We start from the raw sequence: 15,606 nt of genomic DNA on the forward strand, positions 1-15,606 counted from the left end.
CAATTCTCCACTCTCTCTTCTCCCCCTCGTCGCCTCCGCCGGAGCCCCTTCCCTTGCCCTCGCGGGAGGCCCTGCCCTCGCTCTCCGCCGGAGTCTGCCCCTCGACGTTGTCGCGCGCCTGTGCCTCCTCCTCCTCGACCTCGACTTTGCTGGAGCCCCTGCCCTCGCTCTCCGCCGCCGTCTCCCTCGATCCGCCTCGTCGCCGTCTCCCTCGACCCCGCCTCGCCGCCGTCTCCCCCGACCCCGCCTCGCCGTGCCTCGGTGCCGCCGTCTCCCCCGACCCCATCTCTCTCCCCGCCCTCTGTAAGCACTCTCCCCTTCCCTCTTCTCTACTTAGTATGAACCCTAGCTATTTAGTTCTAGTTAGTATGAACCCTAGGCTATTTTTAGTGCTAGTTAGTTAATTACAATTAGTATTAACCCTATTTAATTAGGTAGTATGAACCCTAGTTAAAAAATGGATACTTATATGGTAATTAGGGCAGTAATTCCTAGGTACTAATTAGTTAGTAAGAACTAGGTACTAATTAGGTACTAGTTTATTTTTATTTATAGTAAGTTTACTTTTAGTAAGAACTAATTGAATTAATAGAACTAGTTAGTAGGAACTTGTTGCTATTTTTTTAGTTAAAGCATTTTTTCCCGCATCGACGTGGACGATGCCTATCCCGCATCCTCGTCGTCAAGTCGGCGGAAGACGACACCTGCTTGACCAGATGGGCCATGTCCGGGACTGGGCTCCGCCGGGGTGGTACTGGGAGGCGCTACCTATCGGGGGGCGCAGGTTGGTGAGGAGCCAGCCTGTCGTTGACCCAAACCTTCTTTGGTGGCGGTCGCGTGGGCCAGTGACGATCCAGAGGCTCGAGGACCCCGCGGAGGTGGTGCGTCACCGTGTCAGTGAGGAGGACACACACGTCCGTCGCTACTTGTTTGCGTTGGAGCACAGGTTCTCCAATACCTGGCAGGTTCTCCAGGGATCTCACTGGAGCTATGATCCCGTGATGGTTCCTTCTCTGTGGGTGTCCACCGCCCGCGCCGATACCCGTCGTGTGCTAGGGTTTTAGTTGTATTAGTGATGTTATATGTATGGTACTATTTGGGGTGTATTAGTGATAATATTCGATGATGTACGGACGCATGAGATGATTTACTTTTGCTTATTGAACGCATGCTAATTTGAGTCCTATAAGATATTTTAAAATGTATATCTTGTGTTGCTTAAATAGGATATGTGCTTGCCCAAGTGGCCAGTCATGTTTGCAAGTTACACCTCCGAGTGGCCTATGTTTTGCCGGAGTGTTGATTCATTTTCGTTCCGGCAAATTTCAGGCGCTCGATATGTCCTATTTTAGCAAAGGTCATGCCGGATTTTTTCGTGAATTTTGGCATGACTTGTGCCAGAATATGTAGGAAATATCGAGTGTCCCAGATTTGTGTGTTGAGTATTCTGGTAGTTGTCTTCGATCAATTTTCAACTAATGTTTTAACTATGAACATAGGAAATGTCTGACGATGAAAAGGATTTCGGTATTTGCAAATACTGCGAAGACGAGCGCGGCCTGTGCGACGGAATCTTCCTAGATGATGATAGGCGCTTCGGCATCAAGCTGGACGAGAACTTTGAAGTCGATAAAGTAAGTCACAATGACAAGTCTTTTTTCGTAATTAAGCATGACATCTGCTTTATTTGCTTCAACTTATAATTTTTTTACTATTCGACTAGCGTATCACCTGCTATGCAAGATTTTTTGTATTGGATAAGATAGGTTTCAGTTCTGTGACAACTACTATGGAGGTAAAGAGATTTTATTTGAAGACCGAGCATGGTTATATTTTCCATGCAAAATTATACAAGTAAGACGACTACACCTATTTTGGATGCAAAACATGGCGAGCACTATGCAAGACTTATGCATTTGAGCCTGATATGGTTATCACCTTTGATATTCGAAGATGGTATTGAAGGTAATACCGACATCTGGGTCGATGTGCATACGCCTCCAGTTCTACCAAAATGTGAGTTTCTCAACCATATTTATGTCTTTGATATTATTTATTCAAAAATAGTTGACAACTAATTTCTATTGACAGCTTATTTCCAATCAATCAAACATGTCCAGCGCTTGGTAGACATGACCTACTATTGTCCCGGGACTAAACTAAACTGGGAGGAGATAAGTCATTATGTTTCATGACTTGAGAATCTTCATACTCTCAAGACAAATTTTTTTTTGGACTTACAAATCTTAGTACTCAAAATGTGCGACCAATAATGTTCATATTGAACTACGGTCACATCTTCTCCTTACTTTTCTTGTCGCCATCGGGCTTGTTCAAATTTCTTGGGCCATCATCATCCTCATCTTCTTCCATGTTTATAAGCGAGCCTCTCTTCGGTGGAGATTCTTTGTCGATCAACTTCCACTTCTCGCACTTTTGGAGCAAGTCCCAACAATGCTTTACTTTGAAGAATTTGCCTTCCGAAGCTTCCATGTCTTTGTATCTATGTTGGGCAATCTTGTCCTACACAATATGAAAAACAAAGTGATGTAATCAATTCTTATGATGCAAATATGATTATGCACAACTTGAACAAAGGCAAAACAAACTCACATAGTCGGATTCCATGCATCAAGAGACACCGCACTCCATACTTGGATCAAAGCTTGATCTTCCAAGATCGTGTAGTTCTTCGATCTTTGGCTTTTCCCAGATTTTGATTGCGATTGCTCAAACGCTTCCGCTTCGATCTCGTCCAATTCGTCCTCACAACCATGATCATCCACGCCACCCTCCGTTTCATTGTACTCGAATGCGAACAGGGCTTGATCAATGTCAACGACATTGGTGTCCAACAAGGTCTCGTACTCGGCAGTTCCATTGTTTGAACCACCGCTATATTGAACGATAACAAGTGACGAGCTAGCAACAAATGGCGAAAACGAAAGGAAAGCACAATGACCAAAGACGCATACCTTTCGGCCATTTCGTCGAACACCTCACTTGCGGGGGGAGCAGCGCCGTTGGACGGCATCGGCGGGGCACTTCTTGCCGGGATGGAGTTCGAGGATGAAGGAGGCGCCTTGTTTGCAGTCGGATTCCCCTCCCTCTTTCCGGCCGCGGCCTTGGTCACCTTCTCCGCTGCCGGCCGAGATCGCACAACAGCGTTGGCACCGGGAGTGCGAGCCTTGGCGGCGGGGACTGCCGATTCCCGCCCTACACGACCACATTGCCCTGCCGCTTCCGGGCAGGCGCGGCGCTAGCTTGAGCGACGACGGGGCCAACATGGCCGACGGCGAGATCCGCCCGAGGGGAAGGGGCATGCGCGACCTCGACGGTGACGGGGGCAGCTGGGAGTCGTCCATGGCGGCGAGGGACGGCCGCGGAGGATGCACCTGAGCGTGCGGCGGCGGGGGCAATGGTGGCGGAGGGTGGGGGGAGCGGGAAAGAGCGCGCGGAAATGTCCCTCCCGCCAAATCTCGCTGCGGATGGGGGCTGCGCTCGGGTCGGCCTCCCAACCCGTGAATCTAGAGGTTGGGGGAGAAGTTTTGTCGCACCCCATTTGCGGGCCGGGGCGGGATGTGGGGACTGGTCGGGCAGGTTTTCCCGCCCCGACCCGCACTTTGGCGGTTATTTTGCGGGCCGGGGCGGGATGCGGGGTCTGCTAGAGTTGCTCTTAGCACCGCTGATCGACATGTGGAGATGTGTCTTCGGCGGATCTATCGTTGGTGGGTCTGCTCGGATCTGTTTGTCGTTCGTCTACGTTCGTGCGTCTTTAAGTTGGATCCTTCCGATCTATACTACTCTTCATCGGCAACGGTTGCTGTTCTGGTGCAACGACGATAATTTTCCGACTGTTCACTACAACAAGTTCGGCCTGACTCCGACGAGGGAGGGGCGATAACAGTCCCGCACCTTCGGCTCGCTTCAGTTCTCGTAGTCGTTGCTAGGTGGTTTATAAATCTGAATGTAATTTCTATTATTTCTGATGCTCGCTATACTGCCATGATTGAATACGAATAGATTGAAAGTTTTTTTATAAAAAAAGACACATTATATTTTGCAAAATATCATGTTTTGCATTTAATTTGAATATACAAATATTATACCGTGAGTGAATTTAAAAGAAAACGAATTGCTGACAGGATAAAACCTCCGAAAGCCTCCCCCCCTTCCTGCCCGCGCCCGCAGCCGACCGCGAGTCTCCCCGGTCGCCGGCGCCGCCGCCGCCCTCGTCTCCGGCGAGCCCCCTCCCACAGAATGCCGTCTCCGTCCCTCCTCCTCCCGCTCCACCTGCCGCCTCTCCGCCCGCGCCTCGCCTCCTCCTCCCACTCCCCCCGCTACCCGCCCCCCTTCCTCAGAACCCTATCACCGCCGGCCCCCGCTCCTCGCCTCGCCCTCCCCGCCGCGGCGGCTCGCTCCGGCGGGGGCGGTGACCGCGAGGGAAACCGGGGCGCGGCGGGGGACCGCGGGCGCGTCATCCCCATCGCGCGGTGCTACGAGGCGGGCCTCGCGCGGCTCGAGGTCTCCGGCGCCGCGCGGCGGGAGCAGGCCGTCGCGGCCGCGGCGGCGGCCGACGGAGGGGCGGCCGCGGAGGCGCACCTCGGCGCCGGCTCCGAGGCCATGGTCATGGAGGCCTTCCTCCCCGGAGCCGGTGGCGCCGCGTCCACTCGAGTGGTGAGCGCTTACGGTTTCCACCTCCACCCGCCTTCACTTTGGGATGGTTCAGTGCCTGTCATTCGATTAGGATACGCTTTCGTTACGCTCCGCCAACCATAGGAAGTATTCTTCGAATACACGCAGCATTTTAGTCGCACTCCCATTATATCAGAAATATGCGGCCAACACAAGGTGCAACCCATTGAAAAGCTAGATTCAGCATGTAGATTCCCCATGGCAGGGCAGGTGGATGAGGCATTCATGCTGTATTTGTTCTTGAGGAAGTTTTGCTGTATTTGTAGATTTTGCAAGCCAAGGAAGTCAAAGAGAAGGCCGCTAAGATAAAGAAGGACTTTGGTGATGATATTTTCTCTGAAAATGAACCTGATTCCGACAGTATCTTGGCTATGGCTCTTAAGCAAGTTGTGATGCACAAGCTTTCAAACTATCGGCTAGAAATCTTCTCCCCAGGTTCAGGGAGAAACGTCCACGATTGGAGCAAACCCCGAAAGGTGTACATTGGGACTTGATACTGATTTTTTATTTATTTATTTTTAGCTCTTGTTAATTTGTGGTTGCATGCCAGGTTCCTGTGGATTTCAGCATCAGTTCATCGGATGGAAAACTTCTATCCTCTCTTGCTGAAGCAATTTTCTCATGTGTCATTGAGGATACCGAAAAGAGTTACCTCGGGGGCACAGGCGGGCTTTTTCAAACACAGAAGCTGAACTGCTCGTCTGATTCCACTGTTTGTATACACAGAATTTCCGAGGCAGAAGTTGCAAGTAATGCTAGGAGGTGCTTGGAGAGTTTTAATCTTACCAAGTCCTCTCATCAAGTGGGCACATCAAAGAATGCGTGGTGGCCAGCCCCAAAATATGGAAGGTTGGCGGAGATCGGGGGTCCTGATTTTATCCTTTGGGCCCATGAGTTTGTTCCTTCTTATAAACTGCAAATTAATGCCAATGCATTCGAGAATACGAAGCTTGAGGGCTGTCATGAGTTAGTAAATAATAGGTGGGAAGTTCCCATATCCCACTTCCAACTGGTATATGGTTAATCTATCACTATCCTTGATGTAAACATACCGCTGTTTTGATCAGTATTATTTATTTACTTTTCTGCAACTGTAGGTGGAACTAGGGAATGTTGTTGACATGTATTTTGAAGATCAATTTACGGTTCCTGGAAAAACTTTCCGTTCTCACTGGAATGCAGAACCATCCAAGATTAGAAGGAACAATGTATGCTGCTACTTTATTTCAGTCGAAGCTTGCCTGTAAAAATATTTATTGTTTCTCTTTTCCAACATTGCTTCTTTGGGTGCAGGGTTATTTGAACAACCTTTTCTCTTTCTTGGCTGGTAGTTCTGTTATTTTTATTGTCGGCATCGTTGCTCAGTTATGCTGGCCTCAATCTCTTAAAGGCAAAAGGTTGTTCATGGGCAGTTCACCCACCCCATCATCACACAGCTATTGTTCTGACGTCCATTCTCTTGATAATAGTGAGGTATACTCATTCCTTGTGACGTTGCTTATTCTGTGAAGAAATTATTTTTTTAGCCTGAATTCCTTTGTGACCGCTTCTGTTTTTTTGGGGTTTATGCGTGATATGCTGATGGCCCTTTCACAGGACATTGATTCATCATGATTTCCCTATAGTATTTCAGATTTAACCTTTTCTTTTTCTAACCGATTGTAACTTTGATACTTGGTGTTACACTAATAGGGGACGTTCATTTGTTGCAACTTGCATGTAGTAACTGTTAACTGCTCACTGTAAAACCATGGAGTCTCTGGAAGATGCTAAAGATGATTTATGGAAAAGTCATTTCTTAAGCCGCTTTTGCTTCATGACGAGTGTTCTGTTTTCTTCTTGTTGCTAACATCATGTAGCATGTAGATTATATTTTTCAACTACTACAGTACTCTTTTGGAATGTCCAGCAGACCTACCTACTGTGTATAATTAAGGGCATATCTGATGACAAATAATTACCCTCCAAGGACTATTCAGCTCTCGAGAGTTTAGTGCTCTGTCTCTGTGGCTCTGGAACCACGGATAGTATCAATTGTGGACACTGCATTTTCGTATATCAGGTGCCCTGCAATTTTTCCTCTTCTAATTTGCTCCTCCTGAACAGGTACGAAGTTATTGCATATCTATTGTTAAGAAAATAAAAGATTCATGTGGTTGCCCTGGGGATATAGTGGTTGATGAAAATATTGGTGCTTGGATTGGAGAACTGCCTGACTGCTTCAAGGCCATCAATCTTGGCGATAATGCTGCTTCTGATGATGCTCAGTATTCCCGTACTGTTATCAAAGAAAATAAGAACCCATTGGTATTAACTCCCACCGAGATGACTTCTCATCTGGAAACAAACGATAATTCCCAGGAAAGTCTGCAGAACATTGCCAGCTTTCAGGTAAGTTTGCCTGATTTATTGAAGACATCTCTCCAGCAGATGAAGACATTTGTTATTTTTTATGTTGTATCTACAACTCGAATCTGATATTTATTTTTGTAATATATTGCACTTCCTTTGGAATTTGGAAAATATCCATACGCTTATACAGTCATGAATTAATAATATGCCATTTCTTAATTTTATTTCTGTTGTTTGCCATTCGATTTTTTGTCATGCTTGCTGAAGCAGAATGCATTTGTTTTTCCGCCTTAAATGCAATTTAAATGCATTTGTGTTGCTAGCTTTCACGTATGCTGAAGCCAATGCAATTTATTATTTTAGTTTTGGTATCCTTCAAATTCGTTTCACACTTATCTTACTCCAGCAGTGTATGCATGGATTTAACATAATATTATTGTTTAGAGCGAACCTTTTGTAATACCTTGTCTTCATGTTTCAAGTTGGTTCTTTGGTCCTGACTCACGTGAAAGAGCTAAACTTTCTTTTACTGTTTGCTCAGCTACTGTATGCTTATTGATACTTGGTTGCAATTGGACTTAATCCTTTACTTTAGTTATATGACAAAAAAACTGTAAACTACTCTCTTATACTCCCTCCGTCCCATAATATAAGAACATTTTTCAAGCTAACATAGCTTGAAAAACGTTCTTATATTATGGGACGGAGGGAGTACCTTTTAAATAAGTTGTACATGCAGTGTTTGCTAACTTTATGTGTGATCTGGTTCATAAGGCCCCAAAATTTATTTTCCACAATGCTTTTTTCCAATATTCTTTCCACATTGCTTTTATAATTATAATGTTAAAGCTCCCTGTGTCAAAATAAATTGATACGTTATTCATTCTCTTTGGTCAAATGCTATAACTTGCACCGTGTCACTTGATTCATCTATTTAGGTGGTGATGTCAGAAGAAGGTAAATTGGTAGGTTTTCAGCCAACAAGCCGCCTAGCTGTGAACCATTGGGCCAAAAATCCACTAGCAGCGCTGCTGTATGAGGGGCGGAAGCTTTCTCCAGGTATTAGGATTGTCCCAAGAACTTATTCTTACTATTTGTGATTATATTTACGCTATATATTTTGTCCTGTCTGATACTTTCAAATGGCTATTGTCAGCCTTTCTGGAGCCTAGGCTTAAAATTTCCCGTCCTGCTAAGGTTGTCCCGATTGAGTTGTTGATGTCGGTAAATTCAGAATCTTTTTTTGCTTTGGCGAGGCCTGTTCAAGATCCATGCTAACTGAGGTACCTTAACGATTTCATTTATCCTCCTGTTTTTTTTTGATCCAGCAATTTATTTACCACACACATTGTATAATGACCTGTACTATATTTACCCAAAATGTCCTATTTGCTGGCCTCTTCTACATAATCATTAGGTAACAGCTTCAGGCACCATTGGGTGTTAAAAACAACTCTCCCTCATAAGGTTCTGTAGGTCCTAGGTGTTCTAAGCATGATTCTACCGACCCATATGCAAAAGTTAAGCTATCACTGAGACGAAGGCAATTACTTATGGAGCTCTATTCCTGACTGCATGGCTTATTTCCTCCGCGGATCAGGAGTACTAGACCGGTTTGTGCTACGGGTGTCCATGTTGCTGGAGATTATCCATTGGTTTGTGGTTGGGGGTGTGGGGGTGTGCAGAGGATGAAGAACAAATAGACAGGGCCATATAGTTATGACTGTGCAAGCACTTTCATTACCGAATGTAATATCTGTGCCATCTTAAGAAAAATCGTGCCATCTCGTAGTCACAATCATGGAATAAGGAATATAGTAGAAAATGGTATGACTGATCTGTTCTATTGAACTGCAATCGAATATTCACTACAATAAAATATAAAATGCTAGGTACAATCTCTGTGGGATGTAGGCCTGAATTCACAATCTTGATCTAGGCATAAATTTCTCCAATTGAATTCATAATCACATAATCTGTGATAATTTCGTTCATTCTCTCTGTTTGGTGGACAGCATCCCAGTACATGTACTTGCTGGGATCTGTGCATGTTAATCGGCCTCTGCATGTTTGCCCAACTTCAATAACCCCTGTTCCACAGCAGCCTCTTGATGTCTCTGTCAACCCTGGCGTTCATAAGAAAACATTGTCATTACACTATTTTTCCCCTTCTGTTCATTTAAAAGGGACCAAAATGTATCACAACTTACCAAAGATTTTGGGGTCTATTGTCGCCATGCTTATGATTGGAGCAACGTCAATAAAAGTAGCTCTGGTATCTTGTTGATTCCTCAGAAAGCGCACCACTTCGCCTAGCCTTCTGTTAAATGAAGTTGCCATGGAGTTCATGTTTTCATGGCATGTTTCTGCACCCGTGCCTAGCAAGGTTCTAACAAGTGGTAAACACCCAACTGGGGGCACTCCAACAAATACAAATCTCCTTCCTCCAAGTGCTCTCATTACCTGAGTAAAATGACAAGGGTTAAGTCACAGCACTGAGCTAACATACAAAAGATAGTACACTATCATTTGACAAGTGCTTACCTGGGTATAATTAGCGACACGTGTTATCAGTAGGTTCTCATACGGCAGCCAACTCTCTGTTCCTGAACGGTTTGTGGCAAGATAGTGGTTAAACAGATCGGTTGTTCCAGCACTTATGACGAACGTAGCCCTCCTGAGAAGTTGACGAGCTCTTCTTGGTCCCACTAATCTTTGGAGGTTTCTTCTGTAACGCCATAGGTCCTCGACTTGATTGGAAAATGATAGTGTATTCTATCATGGAGAGAAAAAAAAATGAAAACACAGCTAGCCAGTTAGTACTACCTAATACCAGCTCTGAATAATCGGAATAGCTTGGATTAGTTTTAATAACTATTTTTGGTAGCCTTTTACCATGTTTCCTTTAGATTCGCCTGACTTAATTCATATGATTTGCCTGACTTTGTGCTCTGATGGGAATAAAATGCTGCAGGTTATACTGCTGACATACCGATATCCTGGCGGTCGCATCATCGTATCCGGAGCCTGCTGATGCGAAACTCACACCCCTTCTGAGCTGCCTTGGCCTCAACCTCGGCTCGCGGAAACCTGGAAGGCTCCTCGCTACACCTAGTCTTTCCGCTGCACATCCCAAAAACTGCACCGTGAATACCATACTGACCAACGGTGAGCGTCACTCACCTCTCGACCAAAAACATCAATCCTGTAGCTGCACATGAGCTCCACCTCCATTTGCTTGGAAGAGAAGCCCAGTTGGTACCTTGTGCACGCATGATTTACCAGCGAAACAGATGCAAGGAAAGAAGAGTGCGTCTGTACCGAGTATGTCAGTGATGAGCCTGCCGTTGCTGAACCGGCCGGTGGGCCTGCCGCCGAGGAAGCCCGCGCCGTACGGCAGGAAGTTGGCCCTCATCACCGTCTGCAGCCGGTTGTTGTTCCCGGGGTCCACCGTCGAGTCCCCGAACACCAGCATGGTCGTCCAGCCGGTGGTGCTGTAGTTGATGGGCCTCCCAGGAGCCGGCATTGGTGCCATCGGCAGCGGCACCGCGGCCCACCCCGGCTCCTGCGGCGGCACCACCGTCCGTGGCGGCGTCGGGTCCCTCGGCGTCCGCCTATGGCGAGGCAGCTCCGGCGGCTCAGGTTCCGGCGGATCGTCCTGCCTCGGAGGCAGCCGCGCACGCCGTGGGCGAGTCGGCGGTGCTGCTGGTTCCGCCGGCGGCGGCGGCGGCAACGGCATCGGCATGGAACCCGGTAGCGAGGGTACTCGTGGCGCATCGGACTCCTCCGGCGGGGGCGGGGGCGGCAACAACGGAAGCCCAGGCCAGGATGGATTGTCCTCCTGCTCGTCCGGCGGCGGCGGCGGAAGCATGCTTCGCGCAGGCGGATTGTCGTCCTGCTCGTCCGACGGCGGCGGCATGCTCCGCGCGGGCGGATCGTCGTCCCGCTCGTCCGGCGGCGGCGGCGCGGGCGGATCGTCGTCCTGCTCGTCCAGCGCGGCCGCCGTCCTCCCCGGCGGCGGCTGCCATGCGACGAGGAGGAGCAGCGCCACCGCAACCACCGCCGGCCTCCTCATGGGTCGTCGCCCTGGTGGTGGTACGTCGTGCTACACCTCTACCAAGTAGCAAGTGTGCCCGGCCATGGACGCCCGCAATATATATGCTCTTGCGGCTGGAGCCTCTGCCGCTCCAGCTGAGCTGAGCTGAGCAGAGCAGAGCGGAGCGTGTTTTCCAAGACGGCTTGGTGCTGTGTAGGTGAGGAGCAGCCCTAGTTTACTCCCAGGCCGCTTTGTGTGACATGATTACCCTGTGGTTTTCAAGACCGCTTGGTGCTGCTTAACTCGTGAGACTTTTTACGCCGGTGAAACTCGGAGACAGAGTAGTATTCTTGAGCCCATTGATTAACTTTGTATGGACATGTTACATTCCATTTATGTATTCAAGAAAATAATACACATGCAGAACTATAGTGTACTACTCAAGAGGATTCTTGAACCCATCCACATGTTCACCTACTCTACCTGTATTTTCCAAAATTGTCTGTGTAGTCCTTTGTTCTATACATGCTAATGCTATGATAAAAACAAACAAATCATAAGGGTTAAAATAAACATTAAAACAAGAAGCAGAATAGAGAGGGAGGAAGGCATGGGATACATGTGCTTGCGCTTGGGTCGCTCATGTCTTTTTCTTCTCTTGAGAGGAAGGTTGCTCATGTCATCGCGGTGACGTCATGGGTACCGCTGAGCCTGCGTAAGCTGCGGTTGCAGGGGCATGGTCGCACCAGCTATATCTAAATTCGATTGTGTTTCGCCACCATTCCAAATTGTGATGCCATGGGTTTTGCTGAACGAAAAAAACATCGAGAATTTTATGGTACGTCAAAATAATATGAGCCGTCCATTTCCAGTCACTCAATGGACTAGATCCACCAACACTGCTAGAAAGAATCAGGAGTATATTTTGTTCAAGGGGTAAAATTGGAAGACTTTACAAAATAAAAACAAAACTCTACACGCATTGAGAAATCCGTGTGCTTCCTTATCCTGCTCCGACGGGACTGCAGGCTGGACTCGGGTGGCCAGACTGCGGTGTCGATCAACGGAGAGGTTGGGAACTTCTTCCGCAACAAACGAGGTCTCAGGCAAGGGGATCCCTCCTCGCCTTTGATCTTTAACTTTGTTGCGGACGCCCTTTCTACCATGGTGCATAAGGCTAAGGACACCGGCCACATCCCAGGGGTGGTCTCTCACCTTATTCCGGGTGGACTCACGCACCTTCAATATGCGGACGACACATTGTTGCTCTTTGAGCCCGACGATCATAGCGTTGCCTCGATCAAACTCATCCTCCTTGCTTTCGAAATCATTTCCGGCCTTAAGATCAATTTCCTTAAGAGCGAGGTAATTGCCATTAGGATGGACCCTCTGCTCGCTACTCGAGTTGCCAACCTGCTTAATTGCAAACTAGGGAGCTTTCCAATTAAGTATTTGGGCCTGCCTATCTCCGGTAAACACATTTCTATTCTGGAATGGGAGCCCTTGTACGGTAAGGTGGCAAACAGGGTTAGCCCCTGGCACGGTCGGTTCCTTTCCTCGGCGGCCAGACTGATCCTAACTAACTCCAGCCTCTCTTCCCTCCTCCCACTGTTCACGATGGGCATGTTCTTGCTGGCGGATGGGGTTCATGCCAAGCTTGATACGCCTCGATCCAAGTTCTTTTGGGAAGGAACTGGGATAAAAAAGAAGTACCACCTGATCAAATGGGCCGTGCTCTGTCGGCCTAAGAAATTTGGTGGTTTTGGGATTCTTAACTCCAAACTCATGAATGTCGCTCTTCTAACCAAGTGGATTTGGAAACTCTCCCAAAACGAGCAGGGGCTCTGGACGGATATTCTTCGCGCCAAATACTTCCCAGATGGGAATTTTCTCACCTCCAAAGCTAAGGGCTCCACTTTTTGGAATCTGATCCAGAAAGTTATGCCTGCCTTCACTTTAGGAGCCAAGTTTTGCGTCAACAATGGGTCTTCAACGCGATTTTGGCTGGACCATTGGTTTGGCACGGAACCCTTGTGGAAAAGCCACTCCATTGCCTATCAGTTAGCCACTAATGTTGATATCCTAGTGGCTGATGCGTTGCGCAGCAACCCGCCAGCGGTTTCCTTCAAACGACCCCTCCACGATATCGATAGAGCCTGTTGGGACGGGCTCGTAGCTGATCTTGTTGGGGAACGTAGTAATTTCAAAAAATTTCATACGTACACGCAAGATCATGGTGATGCATAGTAACGAGAGGGGAGAGTGTTGTCCACGTACCCTCGTAGACCGAAAGCGGAAGCGTTAGCACAACGCGGTTGATGTAGTCGTACGTCTTCACGGCCCGACCGATCAAGCACCGAAACTACGGCACCTCCGAGTTCTAGCACACGTTCAGCTCGATGACGTCCCTCGAACTCTGATCCAGCCGAGTGTCGAGGGAGAGTTCCGTCAGCACGACGGCGTGGTGACGATCTTGATGTTCTACTGTCGCAGGGCTTCGCCTAAGCACCGCTACGATATTATCGAGGTGGACTATGGTGGAGGGGGGCACCACACACGGCTAAGAGATCCAAGGGATCAATTGTTGTTGTGCCTAGAGGTGCCCCCTGCCCCCGTATATAAAGGAGCCAGGGGGAGGGGGTCGGCCGGCCAGGAGGGGCGCGCCAGGAGGAGTCCTCCTCCCACCGGGAGTAGGACTCCTCCCTTCCTTGTTGGAGTAGGAGAGAAGGAAAGAGGGGGAGAGGAGGAAGGAAAAGGGGGCTGCACCCCTTGTCCAATTCGGACTAGAGGGGGGCTGCGCGCCTCCTTCCTTTCGGCCTCTCTGCTCTATTTCCGTATGGCCCAATAAGGCCCATATACTCCCCGGCGAATTCCCGTAACTCTCCGGTACTCCGAAAAATATCCGAATCACTCGGAACCTTTTCGAAGTCCGAATATAGTTGTCCAATATATCGATCTTTACGTCTCGACCATTTCGAGACTCCTCGTCATGTCCCCGATCTCATCCGGGACTCCGAACTCCTTCGGTACATCAAAACTCATAAACTCATAATATAACTGTCATCGAAACCTTAAGCATGCGGACCCTACGGGTTCGAGAACAATGTAGACATGACCGAGACACGTCTCCGGTCAATAACCAATAGCGGAACCTGGATGCTCATATTGGCTCCCACATATTCTACGAAGATCTTTATCGGTCAAACCGCATAACAACATACGTTGTTCCCTTTGTCATCGGTATGTTACTTGCCCGAGATTCGATCGTCGGTATCTCAATACCTAGTTCAATCTCGTTACCGGCAAGTCTCTTTACTCGTTCCGTAATACATCATCCCGCAACTAACTCATTATTTGCAATGCTTGCAAGGACTAAGTGATGTGTATCACCGAGAGGGCCCAGAGATACCTCTCCGACAATCGGAGTGACAAATCCTAATCTCGAAATACGCCAACCCAACATGTATCTTCGGAGACACCTGTAGAGCACCTTTATAATCACCCAGTTACGTTGTGACGTTTGGTAGCACACAAAGTGTTCCTCCGGTATACGAGAGTTGCATAATCTCATAGTCATAGGAATATGTATAAGTCATGAAGAAAGCAACAACAACATACTAAACGATCGTGTGCTAAGCTAACAGAATGGGTCAAGTCAATCACATCATTCTCCTAATGATGTGATCCCTTTAATCAAATGACAACTCTTTGTCCATGGCTAGGAAACATAATCATCTTTGATTAATGAGCTAGTCAAGTAGAGGCATACTAGTGACACTCAGTTTGTCTATGTATTCACACATGTATCATGTTTCCGGTTAATACAATTCTAGCATGAATAATAAACATTTATCATGAAATAAGGAAATAAATAATAACTTTATTATTGCCTCTAGGGCATATTTCCTTCAGATCTTGCCGGAGTGGTGCTTCGCCCTGAGGCCGACTCGGTCTCCTGGGCTCTATCGGGCTCGGGGAAATTTTCCGTCCAATCCCTGTACAACAAACTGACTGAGGGGCCGACCCTGGACATAGCTAGGGGGCTATGGAAAGCATATATCCCCTTGAAGATAAAAATTTTCTTGTGGCAGATGTTTCGTGATCGCCTTCCCTCCTCCAATAATATCGCGCGTAGGAACGGGCCTTCCGATGGCTCTTGCGTTCTCTGTGGCCAACATGAAGATGCAAACCACATCTTTTTTAATTGCTACCTCGCTCGCTTTGCTTGGAGTGCGGTTAGAGAGGCGTTCGACCATAACTGGAACCCCCGCTCAGCTTTGGACCTTCGCGCTATTCTTGTCGCACATAGGGGCGGTTTCGGCCGTGTTTTTTGGAGATGTGTGGGAGCTTTGTTTTGGGCCATTTGGTCTACACGCAATAAGATGACCATTGAATACAAATTTCCTTCACACCAGGCTGACATTATCTTCAAATGCCACTTGTTCCTTCAGACATGGACGCCGTTGGGGAAACGGCGTGATGCGGATCGGATGACGGAGGCTATGGAGCGGATTTGGTTGATT

The 15,606-nt window shown here is 47.8% G+C and overlaps 2 protein-coding genes across 2 annotated transcripts; one reads left to right on the plus strand and one right to left on the minus strand.

The window, feature by feature from the left end:
• The first annotated feature begins 4,174 nt into the window (after positions 1-4,174).
• On the plus strand, positions 4,175-10,239 carry LOC123135503 (uncharacterized). The gene is made up of 9 exons (XM_044554587.1): positions 4,175-4,677; positions 4,962-5,171; positions 5,246-5,707; positions 5,793-5,903; positions 5,989-6,168; positions 6,802-7,086; positions 7,986-8,106; positions 8,204-8,330; positions 10,022-10,239. Exons 1-8 carry the CDS (start codon positions 4,261-4,263, stop codon positions 8,323-8,325), a joined length of 1,908 nt encoding a protein of 635 aa, XP_044410522.1. The 5' UTR covers positions 4,175-4,260; the 3' UTR covers positions 8,326-8,330; positions 10,022-10,239.
• LOC123135504 (GDSL esterase/lipase At5g45950) lies at positions 8,849-11,178 on the minus strand. Its single transcript, XM_044554588.1, has 5 exons — positions 10,369-11,178; positions 10,040-10,170; positions 9,592-9,822; positions 9,258-9,510; positions 8,849-9,173 (listed from the first exon to the last, which is right to left on the minus strand). Exons 1-5 carry the CDS (start codon positions 11,120-11,122, stop codon positions 8,983-8,985), a joined length of 1,560 nt encoding a protein of 519 aa, XP_044410523.1. The 5' UTR covers positions 11,123-11,178; the 3' UTR covers positions 8,849-8,982.
• Between the last annotated feature and the right edge of the window lie 4,428 nt (positions 11,179-15,606).

Source organism: Triticum aestivum, chromosome 6B (genome assembly GCF_018294505.1).
Source record: "Triticum aestivum cultivar Chinese Spring chromosome 6B, IWGSC CS RefSeq v2.1, whole genome shotgun sequence".
Classification (NCBI taxonomy): Eukaryota; Viridiplantae; Streptophyta; class Magnoliopsida; order Poales; family Poaceae; genus Triticum; species Triticum aestivum.

Coding starts and splice junctions, on each gene's coding strand:
- LOC123135503 (XM_044554587.1), top strand. CDS start 4,261: ATGCCGTCTCCGTCCCTCCTCCTCCCGCTCCACCTGCCGCCTCTCCGC. Junction 5,904..5,988: donor CCAAGATTAGAAGGAACAAT/GTATGCTGCTAC, acceptor CTTTGGGTGCAG/GGTTATTTGAACAACCTTTT. Junction 7,087..7,985: donor AGAACATTGCCAGCTTTCAG/GTAAGTTTGCCT, acceptor TCATCTATTTAG/GTGGTGATGTCAGAAGAAGG.
- LOC123135504 (XM_044554588.1), bottom strand. CDS start 11,122: ATGAGGAGGCCGGCGGTGGTTGCGGTGGCGCTGCTCCTCCTCGTCGCA. Junction 9,823..10,039: donor ATGCGACCGCCAGGATATCG/GTATGTCAGCAG, acceptor TCTCCATGATAG/AATACACTATCATTTTCCAA. Junction 9,174..9,257: donor AATAGACCCCAAAATCTTTG/GTAAGTTGTGAT, acceptor TATGAACGCCAG/GGTTGACAGAGACATCAAGA.